Raw genomic sequence first — 27,582 nt, 5'->3', positions numbered from 1 at the left:
TACGATTTCCTCCAGATAATTTTTCAGGTAACTAAAAGACTACCAAAATTTTATAAAACAACTTTATTTTTATGCTTCATATACAAGTTTTGTTTGGAAACATACCAATACTGTAGTTACAATTTCATTTCTAAAACATAAAAATTATTTTAGTGTTCTTTATAATTTACAATTAACTTAAATTTACATTTGCCTTATCCATGCATTTAATACTTATAGTGTTATAACATGTTTACAAAAAATAACAAACAACATTTCTAATTAATCTGATTATATCTATACAAAGAGGTAAATAAAAGTTTTAGATTTCAAATATATTACAGCTAAATCCTTGTTCAGGCTTCCATATATTTACATACATATCTCACAATGTACATAAATATCAATAGTATGAGGAAGATTGAAATAAAAGAAACGAAAGAAAATACATTTTGAGTACTTAAAGTACTTAAATGTAAGATTCAGGCACAATGTACGTTTGCTCATTCGTATTTCAGGCTTGAACGTTTAAGGCTTGTTATCTTTTCAAGCATTCTGTAAGCATCAAAGCATTAGCGCATAGCGTTGCAAGGAAGAGAAGAATATTACTGTCCAGGCAAATGGTCATTCCTGCATTTGCCTCTGAAATCAAACAAAAATCAAAGTTAAATCTCTGCAGTGTGTTACACAATTTATAGACGCTGTTTTTGTTACAAATAAAATTTTCTGCGGATATGTGTTGGTACTTTAAGTTTAACCGGTATTATACATTAATCAGTTTCGCAAAAAGGGTTTAAAATTGCAATATTGTCGTTATGAAAATATGAATGGTCCTTACATGCAGCATTTTTGGCAGAAACAGATTGTTGCAAAATCATCCAGGCTGGATGATTTTCAGATTTTTGCAGTTAAAGGGTTTAATATTTAATGAATCTTTTCATAATTTTTAACACTACATTTTTAGACAAAGACATGTCTTTACACATTTAGTTCAACGACCAAAACACCATTATATCTGTCAAAACAAACTTCTTTAAATCCACCAAGTAAAAGTCTGATTCTACAAAACTGTTTTAATATATTACTGCACTATAATCACGCTTGACTCACTACTCCAATGAGGGTATTTTATCTTCTCTTAAATCTCTTAATTCCAGACTTATTAGAATAATGTTTTTATTTTCGGCTACTAATTAATTTTATAATCCAATTTTGTAAAATATAGACGTTTATAAGGTAGCTATTCAGCTAACATTGATGTGTGAATATTATTTTCATTGAAATGTCTTGTTGGAGGTATGAAAGTGGTGTTGATAATTTGGGAGTATTCAGTAGCTACTCTCTCATTAAAGAAAATATACGTTTAGTCTGAATGGAATATACTTTTTGAAAGCTTACGGCAAATCTAATACATTTCCTACTCAAACATTATGATAATAAGTTTCCGAATTAGAGTATGTTGCTATAATTTTAATAAATATACACGAAAACTCTTCCTTACATATCGTTACACAGTTTTATCTGTCTTATGTCAAGATCAGTTAACAAAAGCTTCTTAATGTCTCATAAACCCCAATCTTTATCAAAGATTATTCGTATCTAAAAGAATGTACAGATTTTCAAAATACATAGGCTTCAAGAATAGAAATTCATATAAGTTTTGATAGTTACCATGATGTGTAGCGGTGGGACCCAAGACGGGTGCAAGTCGTGGCGTGTCCTCCAGCAGGTCGAGCTGAGCAATGCGCTGGTACAGCGAGAACTGCGCAGCTTCACAGCGCAGGCGCAGTCGTCCATCGGGGAATAGAAGGGGCGTGGCTTCCACCTCTAGCCGCAGCACTGCGGTCTCTGGATCCTCTGTCCGCGCTCCTTGTACCGTATGATATAGAACCGCTACAGTCGGAGTGTGGAGGACCTAAGGTCCATCATGTATTATTGGATAATATGCAAGGAATAATTTATTATCGTACAGTGAAAAATGAAGTGCTTGCCAAGAAAGATACTACACTAATATCTAATGGTACATGTGATGTATGTAATTGCTGTGTTACAAGTATTCATTTATTATTGCATTCCCAACATAAACATTCCTGATTATTCCGTATTTTGGAAACAAACAAAATACTAACCTTTTGGCCGTTTATGTACCATGTAAGATTAGCCGGTGGGTAACCTCCTTGGGAAGTACAGTTGGCACGAATCTTCTCGCCCATGTTGTATCTGGATTTTTCTGTCATCACTGCCGGAAGAGCCCAAGGTTCCTCTGAGACAACACACATTGCTTGAGATATGATTTAGTGAAATGTTTACTCAGTCTACTCTGGAGAAATACATGTAGTTAGGGGATGTCGAAATTAATTTTTCATCTCGTCGTGAAAGGATATTTAGAAATCCAAAAATGTGGTATCTTCCTGAGAGCTTTACTATCGTTATTGTAGTAAAAACTTCAAGTTTTTCATACAATGGTCACAATTCTCAAGACATAGATCTTATGAAGCCAATGCCCTGTACCTGTTATGGTGACGTGAGTTTTCTGAATGCCCGTGTGGAAGAATGGAGCATCGGCTGAGACCTCACACTGGTAGAAACCGGTCATGTGGCGATTTACATGTGTCAGGGTCACAGTGCTACTGTTGGAACGAGAGATCTGTAATATTTAAAATATTTATTCACAAGGAGTGAGTAATTGATTAAAGCAATTCATGTTTTTAATAGCAATGAAGATTTAGCTAAGGATCTTCACCAAAATAAAACAGTAAATAGACCTCTGAAACCCTGAATACTTAAAATACTGATTGAATAACAAAACTGTCACCATTGATATAGACTAAAACTGTAATCTTGTAATATTTTCTTTTCCACTGGGCTGCTAACTTGTATACTTGGATTATTCCCAGGACAACAGTGTGCGCTCAAATTGTAGACATTCACGCATCCTGCAATGTTCACATGCCAATGCGAGGTTATCTAAGTTTTACATCAACCCAAGAGCAATGTGTTCCACCGTTCAGGCCAATCTTCAAATCTTAAATGATGTAAGTTGTTTGACTACCAAAAATGTTCAGTGTTGAGTCTTGAAAACTTTTGTCCTTTACTTCTAACCCTAAATGGTATTGACAATCTCGAATAAATAGCGTACGTACAGTACGAACATTTAAAGGCGCTGTAAAATTTAAAAATGGTAAGTCTTTATGCGTTATGTATCTTTGACTTTAGACTGTTGCATAGAATTTAGGGTAGCACATTTTGCAATAAGGCTTGTCGCTTTCTCGATATGAAAGTACGTTGTATTTAAAATTGCTCAGTAATATTTGTAGTCTGATTTGTTTATGATTACCTCGCGTCTATAAAGCTGTAACATTTTATAATTTTTGTACCTGTTACCTTGAAACCGTTTAACTACCGTTCGTAGTTAACTCACACGTTCTATAATTTTCATCCACTGGCATCCAATACAGTCCTATTGCGTCGAGATTCTATATACTGTATATTTTTAGTATTACAAAACATTTCAGAATCAATACTTGTTTGCGGACTAAAATGAAATCTCCTCGATTTACTCTGCATCTTTGACTGTAAATCAGGTGATGATGACATTAAAGTTTCAGTAGCTTCTAAAAACTTGTTCGAGCTGTAAACGTTTGTCTATACAAATAATTAGGATACACTGCTGCATCATACACTTCAAACTATGTTAAAATCGGTAAAGAAATTATTTTTAATTCTTTAAGTGTTTAATATAACAAGGCTTGCAGAAATAGCATTAATATTTTTCGAATTATAATTTTTCGTTTTAAGTTGAAAAATTACAAATCATGCTAAAGAGTTGTCCTTCTGCATTTAAACTGCAGAATTTTTAACTTAAGTATACCCATGACTAGAGAATGAAGATGTTTGACCTACATCGACGCTCACTCCATCGAGCGGGAAGACGCGGGTGGGCGGCGACTCCTGAGGGACGAACCTGTACAGCTCGGTGTCACCCTTGTAGAACTTGACCGAGTAGAGGAGCTCGTGCTCGAGGGTGAAGTCACAGCTGAGGGGGAGACTCTCTCCCGAGCGTACTGCCACAGGGACCCTCAGCCTCACGTCCCTCAGGCACTGGTTACCTGCAGGACAAGGGAGTCTTGAACATGGACATATTGAGACAAGGTGCGCCACACCACGTGTGGCAGTGTCATATAGCTGCAGGTGTGGGCTAACTGTATCACGTGCTGAGGTGTGATATGATCGTGTCCAGTTGGATCAGTGTACAACGTTCACTAACGCTCAGCCAAATCCCATGGAGTGGCATGCACTATCACCAAACTCGATGTTGCTTATAAAAAATTTGAGCTTCTTGCAAAATTTTATGTCTATAAGTTAGTTCGTACGAAGAGACTCAGGTAGAAATAAATCATGTTTACCCCCTTTGCTAATACTTGGTCAATGAAATATAGTGCAGCCTTGTTGAGGACTCAACACACCAGACCAAATAAAATGTTGAACAAGAATTTCTATACCCTTTAAAGAAGTCCCATGCCATGACATAATATATAATTTTTTACGTGTGCAATAATTACACAACGGTTAATTAGAACGTCCCATAGTCGGTTACATCCTGCATATAGATTTATAACAAATAATTTCTGAGCTATGATCGTATCAAACAGAATGACGAGAATAATACTGAACGACTAATCAAATATGGTGATGTGGTGAGTGAGTTTCTTTGGAACGTAATGGATTCCATTAAGTCGGAAAATTGTATAAGTATCTGGTATAAACTAAGTAGTAAGTAACTTTATGTGCACTAGTTATAGTGCAGGTGGTGTTGTGTATATGCATTTCCAAGCTTGTTAAGTTGTTATTGTAATTGGTATTGCATATTGTAAGGCAATGTTTATTATAGACACAATCCATTTTCTTATGCAATTTGCTAGATATGTTTACGGTTGGGCATGCAAACTGTAGACAACTTTTAGTGGAGTATATTAGATTATTACGTACTATTAGAGAAGTAGACTCATTCGTTAACTTTTAAATGTTATTAGTTAACTCACAACATAAAATGCTATACGAGATTTTTAGAGCAAAATATTACGAATTCTACATATCCAGCTGGGTGAAAGAGTTAATTCTATAAGTGTACCGAATATCAGCTATCTAAGTCAAGTGGGTCTTGAGAAAGGTGTAACTTAGGTTAACGTGTACAAGTATAGAGTTATTGAAAATGGTCTGCTGCCCTTAAATCATTTGCCAAATTTTACATTGGTCTCCAGTATGATAACTGGAGCATCTGTTGCATAATTTTAAGAAGTAAGTCACCAAAATAATTTTTAGCTGTATCAAATCCAAAATTGGTTAGTATCCATCAAAAACCTTCAAGGGATATTTCAATGGTGGTACGTACAGAAATATCCATGACGTCAATGCTGATCATTAGACAAATCATTATTCCTGCAGCCCATCATATTTGAAGCTTCCAGCACAGGTTAGTTTGGAAATCTGATCATATCGTTTTTGTGATATATTTTCACAATGTACAAACATTGGAAGGTCTTAAAAATTTATATTTTCAAACCTGATCATGTATTTCTGCAAGGGATTAATACCTTCAAAAATAGGAGTAAAGTTCTCTGTGAAGGATCTTATCTTTGTTTTCTGCCCTTTGCATCCATAGGATCCATTGGATCTTATCTTTGTTGTATTCATAGTTCCTTTTCGACCACCGATAAAATTATTTTTTGAAGTTTTTTGACAGTGGAAAAATTATGAAGTAAACATTAGTTTTCCGGAGTCATCGTAGAGTTATAGAAGAGATGAATAACATTACGTTTCGAGGTCTGCAATCTTATCTCTTCCTCAGGTATATAAATAGCCTAACACATAAATACAATCGAAGGTAAAATAAACAAATTATACCAGAGCGTTTATGGCACACTTCAAAACCATAATGTTGCGTATCAACTCCATGCCTAACACCATACCTAAACGTGTACTTAATGAAATCAAAACAGTTTATAATTAATGTGTACTGAACGACCAACCACTGAAAACTGGCTAGAGGCCAATAGTAAGTAGCGGTCGAGGCAAAAACAGTATGACGGCGGGCAAGGAAACGGGCCCACCTTTTATATTATTGGTTTATTCTAGATTAACTTGTCCTGAACATTTCTAATAATTTTTCAATGATTTAATGTTTTAGTTATTTTTTTAATTATACAAATTTATCAATTTTTTAATATGCCTAAAATGAAATTAAAACGTTGTTTTACATCATCAGTATAATATTACGATATTTACGATATTATGTAGGTAGTAAAATGTATAGGAGGCGAACTGCATTTTGAATAGAAATAATAATCCCCAATCCAGGTGCGAGAATAAATGAATATTTGGAAAGGCCATTAATATCCCATTCATAATTTATACGAGCACACAGAATCAATGGGCTGTGAACATTTGACAGAGTACCTGCCTGTTTACGGTCTGATATGAAGTTTAATATGCTTCCTATCGTCTGCTGCGCTTAAATATTAATACCTTCAATATTAAACAACTTTCACTGCTATCATATGTATTTCTGAGTCTGATTTATAAGTGTAGTTTTCATTTCATAGCTCGATTTCATTATAATATTGACTAAAATTGTTACAAAATTTTTACACTAAACGTATTACAATTACTGTAAACCAAACAATGGCTTCACATTATCTTGAAAAAAAAACAGTAATATACAACTAACTGCGTACACAACATTTGGGATTTTCTTATCAATCAAACATACTTTTAATGCTGCAAGCAGTTTAATAATGGATTGCCCACCTAAATTCACTATGAAATAAGTTAAATAAATAAAATACGAAACAAACTTTCGTGTTTCTTGAGGGATGTAAGAATTCATTTTTTGGAGTAGTGATTTGTATTTTTATTACAAGAATATAAGTCAACATTGTTAGTTGTGGTATAATGTAATACCTTCATTTAGAAAGGCAACATTAAATGAATTTAAATATTAATACAACACTGATAATTAAGTAAATTACTTATTACACTAATGCCTAGAATTAGTATTATTAATTTCCATAGAAGCTTTTAAATGATAATTAGTCGTTGCTATCGTTGGATATCAGCAGATGTGTTACTAGATATTTTAAGACAATTGCTTATTAGTATCCATAAAAGTGGTGAATTAACCTTTGAGGTGTCAATGTTTAAAGAGATAAAACAGGTGAGGGATGGTTATTTCCTGCAGGAAGGAAGGTGAGGAAAGGGTGGGGGTGGGCGGAAAGTGGTAATTGCTTCTGCCGAGTAAATTAGCCTTTAATCGGCGAAGGTATCAAAGTAACAGTCAGTCTATTATTTATCATTGTTGTATCCATAGCGCCTGCAGCAGATTGTGTAGGCATTATCATTCCACCTTCACATTGCCATTATATATTTTGCAGGCAGTATTCAAACATGCTTTTATTCTGTCCTATGGTTGAACACTTTTAAAACTTTGATATAAGAAAGGACTAAAATTATATAAAATGAGTATGGCTTACTGCACACATAATCAAGTGCTCTACCGACATTACTTATCATACCCTGTTCTGTACATGTAATTATAACAATATCTAATACTAAGTACTAAGTGTTAATAAAACAATACTTTGAGACTGGAATTTTCAATAGAGCCTTCTTTATCAATATTTTCTTTATTTATGTTTATGTGTAGTGTGTCCCAAGCATTTAAGTTCATTGGTTTTTTTACTCATGTTATCAATTTTAGGTCTTTAATTGATGTTCTGTGTTCTGATTCAAAGCAGTGCTTGGCTACAGAAAATTTTTCAACTCTTCCATGTTTTGCGTGTTATGCTCTTTAAATCGTGTTTTTATTGTTCTTTTGGTTTGTCCAATATAAATTGTCTCAGTCATCGCATCCAGTGTCATAAATTCCTCATTTATTATAATTTGAAATTTTGTCTATATGAGTTGCTAAAATTTTGGATAGTTTGTTCTGTGAGAGACAGTTTTATTTGTATATAAAACAAGTTTTGCGTGTATATTTTGCATTTAAAGACAAATTTTCAAGTAGTAAAACTGGATAAATTCTTTACATACCTGCTAAAAGGACATACCTATACACAAAAGATCCTCGCACAGGTCCATGAGTATGGGCAGAATATGGTTTAAAAAGGAATCGACCTATCTTTTTTTCTTAAAAACGTTCATTTTAAAGGCACTCCTACATTTTTTAGATTTTACTCAAAATTTTAATTGTTTTCTAGAAAGAAATAATTAGTAATATAAATAAGTACAGGAGAGTTTAAAATAAATTAATATGTAAAAATAATATACTAATTAATTAGTTACATAGTATTTTTGTAAAATATTTGTAATCGTTCACTTGAGGACTAAAACACCCGAAGCAGCTTAGAAATAATGCCAAAAAACGTTACCAGTTATAAGAAAGTCAGTATTGGCAGGTTGTATAGGAGAAGATAAGAGGCTTAACTGTGATGGCGATCCCCGGAGGTGGACGGTGTCAAAGGGTCAAAGCTTGCTGCACTTAATGGCTTAGTGTCATCCGAGATAAGAAGTCAACTGTAGTGTGTGACACGGCCGCCGAGCTGAACCTTGTTAACCGTCTCTACACTAAGTTGAGTACCTTGGGCCTTGGGGTTTAACCCTTTTAGTGCCAGGGATCTCGCTACGAGACGAGACGTTCCTACGCGAAGAGTGCCGGAGTCTCGGAACGAAACGATTTCTATTTTTTTTTTTTAGTACCTCTATAACTTATCCCATACTGTGCTGATATCATACCAAAGGCCAATACATGAACTAAACTAACCTTTTTAACTATTACTGTACTACTGTTAGGTGACGTAAACAACCAACTAAAATACAACAGTTCTTACGTTTATCGCGATTTCGTGAATTCTTTTCTGAAACCTTGCGTTTCAGTAAAAAATAATCTCTAGCAATTAACTATTGATGATTTTGGGTTATTTTTAAATGCTCTTCATCGTGAAAGTAATGAAATTTAAAAATAAAGTTTCTTCATAATATGGTTATTTAACCTCAAACTTGTTTTTTATTTTGTTTCCGTGGAAATATTGCTGTATAAAGCCATATTTTAATTTAAAAAATTATATAAATTGGAATGTTAAATAGTTTCTGGTACATAATTCATTTATCTTTAAAAAGAATTAAAAAGAGCTTTTTATGATCAAAATTCAATTTTTGATAAATTTGTTTTTAAACCTTGCGTTTTCATTCAAAACCCTTTGGCACTTTTCGCATAGTCACACAAAAAATAACTCGACACTTTTCAACATGGATGTTTTATCTCTTGCACTAAAGGGTTAACCTCTGATATAGGCCTACAGCTGTTTTATTAATACTACTACGTTTTATCTATCATCGTATATACAGTTATACTCCTATAAAAACTGACCAGTATTTCAGCAACTGATTCAGGTCATCAGAATAACAAAACATTTGGAACATATGTGTCAGAAACTTATTCGTTTTTAAGGCACTGACATTGAGTACACATGTTGTGTGTACCGTTAATTACATAGAAGTAAAAATGTTTCGTAATTTAGCTTCAAAATGCCAAAAATTGTTAGCTACCGAGTTTTGTGAAAACTGAAGGATTTTAATAATACATAAAAATGATAACAGAAGTAAAATTTAAGCACGAAATTAATGGTAACAAATTTGTCAAAATTGTTCATGCACTAATGGAGTTATTGGTTTTTTTCTCAGAAAATGATATTACAGTATTCCAATACTGTATTTGATTTTAAAATTAAATTTAAGTATATTTTTTAAGTTGCCATCAATATAATCCTATAGTAATATCTTTCTGTAATACATACTTACGATCAGTAAGTATGATATACTTTGATTTAAATCTGTATTTTGTCCAACAATAAAACAACTTTTATTTCAACAATAATCGTTAGAATTTTATAAATTACATATATTATAACAATTACAAAACATTTATTTTAATATCATTATAAGAGTAAAGTAATTAAGTTTATCCTACAACACGTACGGCTGAGGCTTGGAGTGATTAACTTTTGATTATTCAATAAAGTTAATATAAGTTAATAAATTGTAAATTACATAAACATGCGGTGGAATTTTAATTTGTAATATAAATTAAACATAGTACGAATCAAACAAAGTTGAATGGTATTGTAAGTATTGGATGAGCGTTAGCTAAGCTTTTTAATCGAAGTGTTGAAATGATCATGAACACAAGGAAGATATGTGTCACAGACGTGTCATTGTTCAGGACGCTATCTAACGGCCTGGCCTAGGAACTACCACTGGTAGGACTCAGCACATCACTAGCGAATTCTGTTGGCTGGTCCTAGTTACTAGCCTGAATAAAACATGGATCTGGATCATTTTCAACCATTGTTTGGATACGGAACATATATTTTCATTCTTAAATTCATAGCTCTTCAAGATTCAAGATCTTTATTCGTAAATGCAAATACATATTTACATTACACGTCAAATACTAAGAACTATATCTAACCAAACAAATCTTTTACACAGTAATACAATTTATCAGGAAACGTGTCTAGTTTTGCTTAAATAAACGTAAATTTTGCTCATTTTTAATATCCAATGGTAATTTATGCTTTTGCACCAAAGTGGTATGGACCCCTCTCAAATGCGCTGGTACTATGTGCAGCCACAGATATCAGCTCTCTTGATCTGGTCGGATAGTGATGGTAGTATCCATTGCTTACAAAAAGCTTTGGATTACCCTTAACAAAAGAGCATAGATCGTAACCCACCAGACCCGCCATAGTCAGGATTTTTAATTAACCGAAAAGAGGTTTACAAATCTCGAACCTCCTACGTCCTGAGATGATTCGCAGACACCATTTCTGGAAGACAGACACTCTATTGGCGCTAGATGGACCCCAGAACATCAACCCGTACCTCACAATCGATTCAACGTGAGAAACATATACTGTCCGTAGAACATCTTGGCTACAGACCTTGGCAAATCCCGAATCTTCGAATCCTTTTGCAGACCTGTTCCACGTGGCCACTCCATGTGAGCCTATAATCGGTAATTAAACCCAGACATGTTACTGAAGTTTCTTGCTTGGCTTCCACGGTTTCCAGTTTGATAAGACCCTAAATATTAAACTGGTTTGTGTTCCCAAGATGAAACTGGATGATATTAGTTTTGATGATGTTTAATCTAAGTTTATTTAAAATGAGCCACTGATTTAAACTTTGCAACTGGATGTTTGAATTCGATATAGTCAAATGTTGGGATTTATTGGACACATGAAAAGGACAATCTCAGCAAACATCGTAACTTTGAGGTCTGTTGAAATTTTTGGAAGATCAATTACATAAATAAAAAATAATATAGGATCAAGAATAGAGCCTTGAGAAACACCACAATTAATGGCTCCATACGAGGAAACTTTATTTTGGCCATCTAAAATTTGGACGGTTTGATTCCTATCAGACAAATACGATTACATGAATTGAAAAGAGTTACCTCTAACTCCATTTATTTTTAGTTTTTCAAGGCGAATATTGTAATCAACGGAATCAAACGTTTTTCTTAAATCACAGAAAACACCAAGGGAATGAAGTCTATTGTCCAAAGAAAACGCTAGTTCATTTATAAAATTAAAGATGGCTGATGTAGTGGATTTCCCTTGGCGGAAGCCATGCTGCTGAGTAGAGAGAATGTTGTTGATTTCTAAAAAAGCCACAAGTTTTTGAAAGACTATTGATTTAAGAATTTTTCAGAGGGACGACAGAATTGAAATCGGTCTATAGTTTTCAGGTAGATGTTTACTCCGGGATTTGTAGACTGGAATGATTTTACAAATTTTTAAGAGGTTTGGAAATATACCTGAAGATAAACTAGAATTACAAATGTGAGAGAATACTATACTTATAGAAGCAAAAATTGTCTTTACTATTATGCAAGGAATCTCATCCACTCCAGCAGCATGTGTACTCCTCAGCCGCCTCACCGCCGTTTCAACCTCTGAAACTGATACCTCGGAAAGATACATACTATTCAAGTGTGCGGTGATACCATCCACAAGGTTGTAAGCCCCACTAGGCTGTGATAGGTGTTGCAACAAATTTCTCATGAATTTGAAATAGGAAATTTAGGTATTCTGTAATCAGGTCAAAACAAGAAACGGATTCAGATACAGTAATGTCAAAATTTTACAGCACATACTATAGCTAATGCTTCGAGGTGTGGTATGTTTTTATTTTTTTTTAAAGTAATTTCACTAATATGAATATAGACGAGAATATAGATGAAAATATGTTATTTCCTTATATTAAAATTAACTAAAAAATTTAATTTATCTTAGACGTAAATGAATAAAAAAACAAGTCCACTCACTGAAATTATAATGTATGTACATACTGTGCAATCTCACATTTTTAATCTTCAAAGGTTTTTATTTGAGACTGATTACACAATCACCTAGTTTAAATGCCTGTGTTTTCAGGTGGCGTGATTAAAACAAATACCCTATTTACAAATACCTATTTACCCTAATGAGCTATGAAATGAACTATTTACAGTTCAACTATTCATTTAACCAAACTATTTTCAAAACCCAAAATCGGTTTTACTACCTAAATAATATGGTTCTGTTACAAATATGAGGTATATGTGAAGGCATAGAAATAAATTTTAATGACTAATACTACTGAAGGTGTCTGTTCACGCACCTGGTAAAATTGTGGAGCTTCCGGGCCTGCCATGGTAATATTTATTTTACCATAAAGAATTAGTGGATAGATTTGTCACACAAATCTCATCGTTATGATAAAAGTAATTTAATATGCTTTTTATAAATCACGATAACAAGACTACTTTGAAAATAATGCAGAAATGGGTAGGAAGTATGTTATTGAATAGATGTATGCAGAATTTAACTGGGAAAGCGTTACTGTAGCCTTACGCGAAATGACAGCTCAATCTCGTACCTATTATCGAAGGGTGTCACTTGTTTATGTAATAGCGTCTACAAATAACGACAGTTCATAGTATTAGTTATTTCGTGTCACCAATCACCAACAGGTTGGTTCGTATTAAGTGCTACAAATCGACGGTGAAAAAATGGATTATCGTAGAATAGTGAAGAAATTCCATACGATATATTCTTGTTTACCAATATTTTTTTGAACTTTTAAGTATGTACAGAGTGTGCAAAAATCAGTTAGTCCTGGATTTCCACCTTCGCACACTGAATACACATTTCCCTTTCACTGTTTTTGACATAATGTTACGTTCGTACTGATTGCGTAAAAGTGTGGTCCTAACGTAATAATGCGTCGCGCAAATACGAGTAGTTCTGACGTTTTCTACTAGATGTCAGCACTTCCTCGGTCCTCTGTCATGAGTGTTTGCACTTAGATGAGTTCGCTGTAGTCGTACAGTGCAGACAAGTCCAGCGTGTTGTTACATGTCATCCTTCCTGGAGTAATTTTATGGTTTTATTTCTAGTGTGCATCGTACCACGTATTATCCGACGCACAAATAGACGATTTCCTTAGTTTACCTGACGACATGAACACGGATAAATAAAATTATTTAGTATATATATATATATACACACAGTGCTTTTTTGCATAACATATCTAAACTCTGAAAAACTGGCTCTATAAAAAACAACAAAACATTTCAGCAAAACAACATACGTTAAGGTACAAAAAGAAAAGTCAAGGATTAAAGAAGCATAATTAATTGCTTCACCAAAACATGTTATAGTCCAGAAGCTGAGAGCCTATTTTCATATTTGTTTTTTAAATTAAGAGTAAGAAATTATTTTTTTTAATATTAATGTGTATAAAAAATTGAATTTTCTTACAAATAAACAATCATTCCTCTAAAAGAAAGTAATATACAGAGTATAAAGTGTTACATCAGTAAACCTACTGGTTTTGTCTCCAAGTGTACCTGAACAATCCATTTATAACATGGGCAATACAGAGAATACAAGGTCCCCTCAAGCCAAGAGTTGTAACAACGTGGTCAGTGGTCAGTTATATCAGTCACAGAACATTTATACTCGTACACACATCAACCTGGAGTCTGGCCAGAACAGCTGTGTGTGTTAGAAACTAAAGTTGGCGGGAACTCTTCTGATTGGCTGGTCAAAGGTCACGTGTCCCTACAGCCTTGCTGAGTATTGATTTGATAATCGATATTAAAATTATCTATTTATTCGATTGTTGTAAGGATTCCAATATTTTAAACAAATAAACGAAGCATTTGGAAATATTATTTATGTTCTTTGGAATAACTTAGGTTTCCTTAAAACTCTCGATACTCGTGATTTTTCAAGGCCTTCGATATCACAATAATATAAGTATTATTTTGAGACTTTGCTACCTCATTTAAAATATAATATATGTCGTCATAGCAATTAATATACTTACTATGTTGACTAATATTTTAAGACTTGTTGTTTTGATTATGTAACAAAATCCCCATGGCCACTAAAATATTTGGAATAATCGCATTTGAGTAACCAACAGGTTTGTTAAACAATATTTCGATTATTTCTGAATTAATTGAAATCTTTTTTTGGAGCTTATGTTTGTGTTATATATGTTATTTGATACTAAAAAATATATATTTAAAAAAAGCAAGTAGTATTTATTCCTTTCAAACTGAGTTATATTTTGAACCATTTGGTAGTTCTTTTAAGGATATAAGTTTATTAAGTGCAAGATATATACTTACAGAATTATGCATTGTAATTCCAGCTTTAACTAATGTAGAGTTAGTTGTTGTATTTTTTTAAATTCCATAAATCAATCATGGAAAAGAAGGTATGTTTTTATAATTTGATAGTTCTGTTTATTGAAATACAAAATCTATAGTAATTTATACGATTCATCCATATCATTACCACCACATGGACAAAATAATGAAATATACCGTTAAATTATTATTTCGACTATTGTTTAAATATTTAAATAATCGATTCGGGAGTTTTCATTATAAAATCTGCACCATTATCCTGACTCGAGTCTCATCACTATATTTGGGCAGAACATACGTTATTTCTAGGATAGTTTATTGTAAATGGTAAAAATAATATGAATAGGAATTTGAAAAACTGTCCATGAAAATATACTGATGGATGGAAATGATATTTATTGTTGTGATGATATTATTTATGATGATTATAATAAATGCGAAAAGTGCGTTATAATACAATGTTATCATATAATTCATCACTTCATGACTTTCACGTTTCAATACCAAAACGACTTACAGGAGTGGAGGAAACTGTGATTCACGTAGTTAGTTATATCTGGCCGACCTTACCATTCCACTCCACATTGGACCTTCCATTTAATTATATGTCCTTCAATTATTTATTTACAAATACCTCATTACCAAACTTATTTTATTTTATTTGATATATTTTCAATATTTTAAAAGTTTAGTTTAATTATTACAATAAATTTGTATTGGGTTAATATGATATTTTTATATTTGTATAAATAATCTTTTGTGATTTGTGACTGTTAAAATTAAAACATTGTACTTTTATTTCTTGAAATTGTGACAAATCATTTATTTTATTTGCGAGCTGAATTGAGTGTTTATTATTATTAAGGTTAGTTTTACATTTACACTAATTTAGTTTATATTTTCTGTTTATTCGATCTGCTTTTGGATGTATGTTTGTGTATTTGTAGGATGATTGGGCTGTCCACATTGTCGCTACCGCGGGTATCGCTGGCCGCCGACTCTGTCTCACAACACTTTTTCACCAGTTTCTTCCTCCCTATTCTAATTCCTTTAAGTTAGCGCATATAAATGCTCAGCCCCTCATTGGTCAGTTTATGATTATTTAGTTTCTGAGACTTGGCTCAAACTCAGTGTACGCGATAACAGTGTTGAGCTCGTTGGTTATAATATACGGGGGTTAATTTCAAAACTTTAAACTCGTATTTAAAGATTTATAACCCAAGTATCAAAATTCTTTAAACAGGAGTGTATATTACTAATTGGGGAACAAAAAAATTATTTTCAAAATGTGGGTGCTCACCCCCATTCTTCCATGCCCCCGTACCCAAAGCCAAAATTTTGAAATGGTAACTAATACCTTGTGACAACTCAAATTGAAGCTCATAAAAAATTAGGTATTTTGGTAAAACAAATTTAAGTCGGCCAAGCCGTTTGGTATCAGCAGGCAATAATGTAATTTCTTACACAACAATATTATTAGTTTACAAACTACTATACTACTGTTAATAACACAACACCATTACTTACTGAATGCAGTGATGTTGCCAAAAAGCAAAAGGTTTTGTGTAATAATAACAATAGTTACTAGTTCGCTATCAGTATTTGTAAGTAAACAGGACAAGCAAGTGTCTTATCATTATTTTATCTTTCTTTTCTGTTTATTGCAATGATCGCCAACAGAAGTGCGGTGGAAGTGTCGCTGCTTATATCAAGCACCTACCTTCCTACGATCATCTTACACTCGTCATACACCACGAGAGAAGGGTGGCCGCAGTATATGCTTCTGGACGTCTATATTAACGGAACACACATCTTACTTGCAGTATGTTATAGAGCTCCTAATTTAGGTTTTCTTCCTGAATTCGAACATGTGCTTCTGAACACATGACACAAAAAACGTTTTAGCCATCCTACTCTTCAAAGGGGGACAGAATGACTCTTTGGATAACAATCGCCCTATTTCAAAGATATCATCTTTCAGCAAATTATTTAAAATCTTATATAGTTTGATACCATTTATTAATAAAAACTATATTATGTCTGATAGACAGTTCGAGTGTTTTTTTTAAGAAAAATCTACAATTGGAGCAGTTGCTGGGTTGGTAACACAGGTAGTGAACAGTGTGGACCAACGTGAGAGAGTGGTAGGTGTGATGATGGACATCTACAAGGCTTTTGACTGTGTCAGTCATTCGAAATTGCTGGATGTTTTATGGGGGTTGGGGCTAAGTGACGGAGCTGTGAGATGGCTGGGCTCGTATCTTTCTCAGCGAGAACAGTGTGTGGAGGCTATGAACCAACGATCGGACTGGCAACCAATATCACATGGAGTGTCACAAGGCTCTGTGATTGGACCTATTCTCTACAATCTTTACATTAATATTCTGCTGAAATTAGTTAATTACAAAATATCACAATGTACGCAAATTACTATAGTCTTTTCAATATTTTTCAGACATATTTCAATGCTTAAATAACAGAAATTTACATTTTAGCTTACAAAAAACTTGTTTAATTGAACTGTCTCACGTTCAAAAATGAGATTACCCATGCATACATATTCATGACGAATTGGTAGCTCAGGCTCATGTTGTAAAATATCTTGGAATTCAAATAGATGAATGTTTAAGGTGGAAGGCTTATGTAAATGTTGTCTGTAACTCGGCTTCTTCAATATTTTTGCTCTCGCAATACGCAAAATATAGGAATCAATATCTGATGAAACTTATCTACCACACACTGATCGAATCCCAAATGAGATACGGTCTGTCTATGCCTCAGCATCTCAGGAGCTCTGTTTAAAAGAGTATTTGTGCTTCAGAAACGTGCGGTTCCGTTGATAGCTGGACTCGGGAGGAGTTCGGATTTAAATATAATTGCATTTCCTGCTTTGTACATTTATGAAACCATTTTCCCAAATTCAAAAGCAAAAATACATAACATGACAACGTAACAGGTACTTTAAATTCATAAGCACAACACTAGAGCTGGTATTAATTTACATCAGACTCCTCCATCGTTCAGCTTTAGCTGGCAATTTACCGCACAATGCTGGAGCGAGGTTCTTCTCTTGTTTACCCCGAAATATAAAAAACGAACCCATAGAAACAAGATTTCAAAGTCAACTGAAAGGGTTCTTGATCAGTGGAGAGTTTTATTCGGTTGGGGATTTCTTTGACAAAAGTTTAGAGATTTAGCGTGTTTTTGTCATTTGAATTCTTTTGTTGCAAGTTTTTGTTTCTTCCTGCGTTAACTGGTCTGTAACTTCGATTCAATATTTTAATTTTGTATTTTTCAATCCCTTTATTTTAAAATGTTTTAGATACTTTAAGATTTTTAAGATTTGTTGAGTTTAAGTTTAGTTTTAGTACAATATTGTAAAGTAGATTAGTTTATAGATCGTATTTGTACCATTGACTTTGACATACACAATTATGTGTCAGCAAGACAATAAATTAAAGTAAAGTAAAGTACACACAGACTCGGCCCTGCTATTTACGACCAAACTTACTTAACGACTATGTTTTACTCTTGAAATATGACTTTGCTACCACTTTACCATACTAATGCTGCTAACACTTTACTTGTCATCATCGCTTTTACTGACCCGTGCCATGTTGCATACGACGGACAACTTCCTGTCCTCGGCCTTTCAAAGCACGGTATTATTATCTATGCTTATAAACTCCACCCGCCCAAAGCGAAGGCTAAATCTATCAATTATAGAAATTATAGGAACATGGATCATGCTGCCGTTCTTGCTGATGTTGCTTTACTCCCTTGGGAAGAGGTCACCTCAGCTACCAACATATGTGATATGGTTTTAAAATTAAATCTTTTCTTATCCGTTTATACAATCGACATGCACCAATTATTATCAAACAAATTACTAAAGCTCCTACTCCATGGATAAATGGTTTTATCAAACGGCTTCAGAAACCAAGAGATTCTGCTTTTCGCGTAGCTAAGCCCGCTCTGGATTAGACTGTCTACAAACGGCTTAGGAATCACACTCAGCAACAAATTAGAAATTCCAAGGCTCGATTTTATCACACAACTCTGTTCGACCGTCAATCTACTAAATCGTGGTGGACTAGGGTGAAAGACATTGGTATTGGAAAATCTAAAGATTGCTCACCTCTACCCTTTAATTTAAACGCAATAAACGATTACTTTGTGAATTTTACTGTTGGTGTATCTGGAGCTCGTGATTATACCTCCGAGCTTGATTGAGCCTGCGATTATGAGAATGGCCAGCAATGCAGTCGGGGCCGACCACATTTCCCTCCGCTTTCAAAAAGATACTCTGCCAGTTACTTTGCCTGTTTTAGTTAGGATCTTCAATCAATCCCTACCTTTTTCTTGTTTCCTGATACATGGAATAAGACATAGTCTGCCCTTAGAAAAATTCGCTTAATCCCCAGACACCGGCCGATCAGTTTTCTTCCCTGTCTTTCTAAATGTCTCGAAATAATAGTACATCTGCAGTTCACCTATTACCTATTATCTTATGAGTCACAATATCCTGACTCAATTTCAACCTGGATTTCGCTCAAATTATAGCGCATCACCACTGCGTTATTGAAAATTACTGATGATATAAGTTTAGTAATGGACAATAGGCAAGCAACAATTTTAAAACTCTGATTTTTCAAAGGCCTTTTACTGCGTTTATCATTCCCTTCTCTTCATTAAATTAAGGAATTATGGTTTTTCCGATGGTGGTGTTAATTTCGTTCACTAATATCTTACAAGAATACAACAATGTGTGAAGAAGGGGGTTAGAGCATTTGGCTAGAGGGTTGTTGCATGTGGCGTTCCACAGGGTTCTGTTCTGGGTCCTCTCTTTTTTCAATTTACATTGACAACGTAACATCAATAATTACATTCAAATTTGCATTTATATGCCAACGATTAACAAATATATAGACATTTTCGACCTGATCATAAACACATTTGTGTTTCACTAATGAATGCTGACATTGAATCAATTGTTTCTTGTGCGAAACAACATCGGTTGAAGATAAATGAAGACCGAACTAAAAACCATGGTTATAGGTACCACAAAAATCATTAACTGTATTGTCAATGTTCCGAAACTTAAACTAAACCGTTACGAACTCGAATACCAAGACAGAGCTAGAGATCTTGTGCTAGTTATGAACACACATTAGAAATGGACTTGATCAAATAACTGCAACTTGTAACAGAGTATTTGCCAGCATTCACTGTTTTTACTCTATGCTTGCCACTCAACGTCAGTGTTACGTTGGTTAAGACTCTTGTGTTTCCTCCTTTCAACTATTGTGACACAGTGATAAACGATATGACTGTTGAGACTTCGGTGAGCCCAAAACTACTGTATATGGTTTATTTTCAATCTAGGGCAATTTGAGCGCGCTTCCCCTTATTTCCAACAAGTGTCTCTCCTGAAGGTTGTACAGCTTCGTGAGTACCATATCCGCACTCTTTTACACTCGATCATCAAGTTAAAGTCTCCTAGTTACCTGAATAACAATTTTAGTTTCATATCTGATATCAGTTCACTGATCAATCTTGCCGTTTATGGAACTCACTCCCTGACAATATCAGAAACATTGAGAGGCGTGCTCGTTTCAGGGCGATAGTTGGGACTGGTTGCGGATCGTGTAGGGTTGGTGGTTGGTGGTACCTGGGTTGTTAATAGTTGAGCAAATGAGGTTTTGCATTATTAATAGTCTACTAGATTTGATTAGATAATCTGAAAATATTTAAGTTCTTATTATATTGTGTTGTATCAATGATATTGATATTTCAGTACAAATAGCTTCGTTTATAATGCTCTACATTTCTTTAGTACAGTTTTAGTTAGAGAATGTTATTAGTATTGCTTGTATTTTTCATATAATCTTGAGGTTGAGTGGAAGAGAGGGCTAAACAGCCTTAACTCCCCCACAAAAATAAAGACATATTTAATTTAATTAACTTAATAATAATTGTAGCTGAGGTACATTTGTTTTCATTAATGCTCTAAATGCGTTCAGATTGCAACAACTTATAACGTAACATCTTACACATGTAGTTTTAAACTTAGTTCTTAAATTACAATTATACGTCTGCACTTTGCAGGAAGAAATGTGTTCTTCGATGTTCACAATGTCACTCGAGTCAAAGCAGCCTTGCCCATCAGTATTTTTCGAATACATTGAACCTTTGGAGAGCTCTTTAAACGGTAGAGTTTGTTGAGTTAACACAAGGTTTTAGTTCCGCCTCGCTACGTCGTCGATCGCCCGAATACGAGTTATCGATTTCAACTCAGTGAATTGTTGAATGCGTGCCTGAACTTTGTGTGTGGCACTAAAAGTGGCAAATTTGCATCACAAAGAAATCTTTCAACGCGATGGTGTCATGGTGTTTATCTTTGTCCTTCCAAACTGTGTATTGTTGGAGACAGAATTTGAATTACTTTGTGTAACTTCATTTGTTTTTGATCCAGAATTCGGGTTCTATATTATTTTGGAGAATCTAAACCAAGCCGAAATCTATCTCATCCGACATGACTAACTTTGAGTACGAACAACGAACATAAAAATGTTGAATATTGGCCGAGTACAATCAAATTTCACTGAAAACACTTCCTCGGTCTCAGGAGAAACCGACTTCAAAAGAAGACGAATGTTTAAGCTAATGACAAACATTTAGAATTAATGTTAAAATATGGAAATGTTAAAAAAAATTAAAAGAACCCTATACGGAATAAAAGTATTTTCTTATTGATTATTAGAACGTTTTTGAAATTACATGTTTGTGACTCTTTGTCGCACTTACAAAGTAACCAAACATTCAATTTAACGCTTTTAAACAAACACATGTGAGGCAACAAATGTAAGGGATGGACGTTATCAATCTAAATTACTATTTTTGGGTTTCAAAAACCTATATTGGAGTTATAATACCTAGAAGAAATATGTCTAATAATTATAAAAAGTGTTTAAAAATATCCTCAAGTTAACAAACAAATTTTGGAATCCAGTCTGTTTTACATTTAAAATTCAGTTTCTAACCCCCAAACTGTACAACTTAAAACATAGCCTAGAACTTAAATGTAAATTTTCACCCAGCGGGATCACTCTTAAATGGTATACCTATTGAAGATTTAACGCTTAGAGAACATTATAACAGTTTTGTTTTAAATATAGGCGGCCCTAATTCATGGAATGTAAAATAAAATGATGAACATAAACATGTTTAAAACATTCTTCATTCTAACTTGAAAAAAGCCTACAGCCAGACATATATGTATTTAAGTAACAACGCTGTTACAACACATATGTTACAATCTCTTACAGAATTTCAGTAAATTTATTTTCTTGCGTACTATGTAAGTGTGAATTTTTTAGAAGGGACTGGCTATTCAATTCTACGCCTACAAACCGTGATTCTGCATGCCTTGCCTTCCATTCCATCTTGAGATTAAACGGACACTTTTTCAGATTCTTTTAAAGATTAAAAATATTCTTTTTAGGAGGCCAAGCAGAATGAACGATCAAACGTTCATCGTGTATTAACTTTTACGAAATCAAGCAGATGCAGCCAATGTTAATATTAGGATAATGGGGGGGGGGGGGGCGCACACGATTGTCTGCCAATAGCTCACTCAACCTACTTATAAACTAACCATGTAGCTTGTGATAACTTCATATTGTTATATATTCTCATTTTTCTTTGACTATTGTTAGAAAACTTATCGAAAAAATAATTAGCTGAGCGCTAGTGAAGCCTATCACTCGAGGGGCTGGAAAAATCATTTATATTTGTCTACCCGCACAACATTTAGAAAACGAATTGTGCATGAAGCTTCATTTCTACTGAGTTCGATGATAGTGAATGTCACTCCATTTGGCTGAGTTAAGTGATTATTTTTATATTAGTCTTATGGGTTACCATTATCGCAAGTTTCAAATAGACGAATAAATAAATTTGTAAACAAAGTATACTCAGGTAGATTTTAATGTAACATATAAATACATGTAGCCTAACTATTTCAACATCTTAATTTTTAGGTAAGTTGAAACAGTTAATGAACAAAATGTGGTTGTATCATGTGACAAGATATCTCTATCTTATATATAAGATCCCGCGGCTTCGCATGCTTTTCGTAAGCTTTGCCCGTGTATGAGCACTTCTGGTTCAAGTGAACTATATTTCCAACGCCGATGTAGAGTTTACCTTGTTGCCACAATCAAGAAAATCTGTAAAAAGTGTATGTTTCTAGCCATTGTACACGTACATGTACTTGATTATTAAAAGATCTAACACTCAAGCTTTAAGTTCAACCAGAAATTTATTTTGAAGACAAATATACATCATAACTTAGCGCCTTCAAACAGTGTATGGCTGTTTAATATACGTAACTGTCTCGTAATTGCAATGGGTGTTTAATATACGTAACTGTCTCGTAATTGCAATGGCTGTTTAATATACGTAACTGTCTCGTAAATGCAATGGCTGTTTAATATACGTAACTGTCGCGTAATTGCAATGGCTGTTTAATATACGTAACTGTCTCGTAATTGCAATGGCTGTTTAATATACGTAACTTTCTCGTAATTGCAATGGCTGTTTAATATACGTAACTGTCTTGTAATTGCAGTTTATAGTGTGCAGGCACTTTGATAACTTTTATATTTTGCAGCGCCGCCTGGTGGTGATTTACATCAATGGGCATAGCATTCAAACCTTCTCCGTGAAAAAAATTCATTTTTATAATGATCGGTGAAACTAGTTTCCGAGTCTATAAAAGACACAGGCTACAAATATTAATTTATATATAAATATATATTATATATATACATATTATATATATATAAATATATATATATATATACATATTATATATATATGTATATTACTATATATATATATGTATATATATATATGTATATGTATATATATATAATATGTATATATATATATATATATATATATATATATGTATGTATATGTATACATATATACATCTTGCCATAAAACTTCATTTCTACATAGACAGAATGAGTTCTATGATGGTGCATTGCAAACTATGGAATTCGGTTTAGCGTCTTTGAAGCCTACCATTCAATGTCTGTGTGCCGGGGAATATACAAAGTTTCTATGCGGTTGTCGGTCGTTCTATCTGTCAATAATAATAATATAAGCTATATACTAGAAATTTTACATTAACGCCTAACGCGACACAGTATGGGTTTACTTCTACCTTGTTTTAAATAAATATACAGTACAGTAGTTTAGGATGTGATCAAAATTTTGGTTAAATATCCTGTAGATGGCTGTGATTCTGAAAGTTAAAACAAATGATAATCAAAACAGAAATGCTGTAATAAAATTTGTAGTTCATCACAGACGTAGCAAATCAGTTCATCAACAACCAAGTCACTTAACCGCTGTCGGTCAAGCCCTAATATTGAGGTCAGCGTTTTGGGTTAACAGTGCAAAGTATCGTCGTAACACTGGGAACGCTAGAGGCGGCACCAATGCTGGAGTTGGGAGAACATTACACATAGCATATAAATTAGCCGTGCTACTGTCTGTAACATTTACTAACTACTGTACCGACTGCCAATATGCCAATGGCGCAGTGGAGCGGGTACAGTGGTTATTGCAAGATAACTTAATCATGCAACGTCGAGCGTGGCTGCTACAGTTCGAGGACTTTAGCTGTGCCCGTGACCTTGAGCGTGTGGGTGATAGGCGGGAGGGTTTGGCGGGGTAGCATTATGCGCTGCGTCCCGAAAACATTTCCTGTGACTCATGGGTAAAACCCTCCTTTCAGGAATCGTATTGGCCCAAATAACTCATCACACTCGCTAAAATCAGTCTGTGTTGTAAAAGTGCTGATTGTGGTGGAATTGAATAATAAGAGAAAACCAAATAATGGGAATAATAGGACTTATCCTTGTTTTTCAGTTGTTATAGTGCTGTTTAACGTGTTTTTGAAAATTACTTATTTGTCAATTTTTATCTGCAAATCAAAAAATCGTGAGTGAGTGTAAGTCGTTAAAGAGATTGTTGCGCCTTCATCTCCAGCGGCTAGCACGTAAACGCAACCCGCCACACAGATAGCGTTTGTTTATTGAGAGGGTAATATCTAGGCCCTACGAGCACAGCTAAATTCCTCCAACTTTACTTGGATGGGTGACCGCTGAGCGATCCTGTCCTTGCAAGCAGCCCGCCTGCCAGGCCGTTGTTGACGTTTCCTCTCAGCATTAATACTAAATCGATTAAATAATAATTTAAAATTAATGAAAATTTAATGAGTGATCAAAAAGTGTTTCCTGTCTTCAGGGAAGATATCTTGGAGAGGTGTGTCTCTGGAATTGAAAAAATGCATCCAGCTAAAACCGGTTCCACTACCTTAAATTTGATGTTATTAAACTGAAGCGGAAACAATCAGTTGATTTGATATTATAACACGTTTATAATATGGTCTAATATACAAAGCCTGAGCTCAATATTGATTTTTAATGTTGAATGTTTTCCCGGAATACCAAAGTGTGGTTTGGTGAGTTGTGGTAACAACAGATCATCGTTAACAACAATATTTCCGATTTAATCATTATAATCACAGCTCCGAAATTAAGTAATCTATTATTTTAAACATCTGTGAAAACGATTTACTACGAACTGAACTGTTCTAAATTGAACATTAATAATAAAGTTTATAAGTTCTATACCCCAACAAATATGCGATCAGTAAAATATTTACCCGTCCTGTTATAGAAAGTTTTCTTTTAGTCCATATACCAAAGGAATTTTAAGGACTACAAAATTTTCAAGTTATATGTAGTTCGGTAATTTTTTGTGGTTTATTAGGAACATATTTATTTGGAATATTTTGTATTTTAGAAATACTCATCATTTATAAATATTATTACAAATTCGGTATTACAAAATACTTCAAGACAGTTAGGTGATGACGTTTTCTTCCCAGAAAGAGTTTATCAACTTTCTCGTACACGTGGTCAGTCGGCTGTGTATGTCATAAACGTCTTAAAGCAAAATGGAGAGTGTTCGTAAATAGAGAAATAGGTCACTCCCTAAAACCAAAAGTAAGACAAAATGTATGTACCGTATACCTTTTTTAAATTATATAAATTCTAAATTTTTAATTAATTTTTGACCATAGAAAAACGTGTAAGAGTGCTCTGGCGTGTACAAGGATTTCCAGAAACTTATCCATTACACACACAAATTATTCTGTGATGTAAAAACAATAATGAAGATTAAAATATATATTTATTGATCTGATAGTAGCCTAATTTATTCCTTTCAATATGAATACGTCTAATAGTAAAGTTGAAGATTGGCCCTTTTCTCACATTCCCCAATAATAATGAACAGGATATGTTTTTAAAGAGAGGTCGATCTTTTAAGCCTTATTCTGCCCGTGCTCATGGGCCACTGGCCTTTGCGAGGATCTTATCAAACAGAATGAGGGGAGAGTCGTTGCAGTACAAGGTCAATGGTACTGATAAAAAGTGCTACGGACACAGACAGGATTCAAACCTTCGTTATCTTTAACTCAGACTCAAAGTCTGACCTCTTAGACCGCTGAGAGAAGCTGAGAGCCAATTTGGATTGTTTTAACACACAATTTGGATATTTTTAATCCATAGAGAAATTTACCTTAAGTTCATTCGACCGCCAACCATGATAGTTTTGGTGGTGTTTGAAATAAGAAGCTATCAAAAGGGTTAAAAATAAGAAACCATAATTTTTTCTTCGACTATATTTTTTTAGCTTGACACACTTAGAAGCGAATTACAAACGGACGAATAGCTGTATCATTGTCAGATAGCTAGATAAAGAGGCTGAAAGTTACTACTTCAAGTGTCTGTATATGGTTATATGCGCTGATTTAACACGATTATTTATGTGTCTCACGGTTGTTTTAAGTACCTATGTCAAGTCAAGAAAAATACGATCTGAGATAAAAATAATAATTTTATATTTTTAACCCTAGTAATACCTTCTTATGTCGACCCCCACCAAAATTAGCTTATCTTACGATCAATTTCTTTCTTAGAAAAAGTTCTTCTACCGATTTCAAAAAATCCAGGTTATGTGGTTATACAGTGCAATTTGATTCCTAGACTATTAGTAGGTTATCTTGAATTTACATCAGACTGATGGAGAATATGTAGTAATAATCTTATCGGCATTTTACTTCCAACTATTTTTTATACCAGTCATACTTGACTCAAACCTAGTAATATGAAGTTCCTCCTAAGAAAACTAGTCATTCACTTGGTGAGACTTTGTTGTAACACAAACTTGTCCCACTGTGTTACAATGTTATAGCCCACGCCATAAAAGATTGAGAACCAATGCTCTCGAAGGGGCGTTAAACAAAACCAATCTCACTGGAAGCTTTACAATAGCACAGTACTCAAGCACAACACTTACCTTGAACGATCAAGAGCAACAGTAGAAGAGATCTCATCACATAAGTGAACGAAGCGTCACGAGCTTCACTTGGTCGTGAAACCAGAGCCATGTGATTGGATTGTAGTTCCGATAACTAGATTGCGCTCGATAATTCCATTTCATTTAGATGTAACGTCTTATAGATTTTTACATTTTTTAAAGCTGTGCCTACTTAATAAATCACGGTTTAGCAGTATTTTCGATAACGAATTTAGTGTGAAAAAATCAAGTTTTCAACAATCAAATTATGAACCTAAAACTGAGGATTAACCGAAAATACGTTTATGAGCTTAATTACGTGCACGTGTTCCCGACATAAAACAGTTACTCATAATCGTGTTACAATTAGTGTTACAATGTCTCACGATGCTTAC

The 27,582-nt window shown here is 33.9% G+C and overlaps 1 protein-coding gene across 1 annotated transcript; it reads right to left on the bottom strand.

The window, feature by feature from the left end:
* Positions 1-160: 160 nt before the first annotated feature.
* On the bottom strand, positions 161-27,582 carry LOC124366609. The gene is made up of 6 exons (XM_046823206.1): positions 27,188-27,582; positions 3,883-4,088; positions 2,491-2,626; positions 2,109-2,242; positions 1,651-1,894; positions 161-621 (listed from the first exon to the last, which is right to left on the bottom strand). The coding sequence occupies exons 1-6, from the start codon at positions 27,276-27,278 to the stop codon at positions 518-520; spliced, it is 915 nt and encodes a 304-aa protein (XP_046679162.1). The 5' UTR covers positions 27,279-27,582; the 3' UTR covers positions 161-517.

Source organism: Homalodisca vitripennis, chromosome 7 (assembly GCF_021130785.1).
Source record: "Homalodisca vitripennis isolate AUS2020 chromosome 7, UT_GWSS_2.1, whole genome shotgun sequence".
NCBI lineage: Eukaryota > Metazoa > Arthropoda > Insecta > Hemiptera > Cicadellidae > Homalodisca > Homalodisca vitripennis.
The sequence above is the reverse complement of the archived record's forward strand: the minus strand, read 5'-3'. Positions and strand labels throughout refer to the sequence as shown.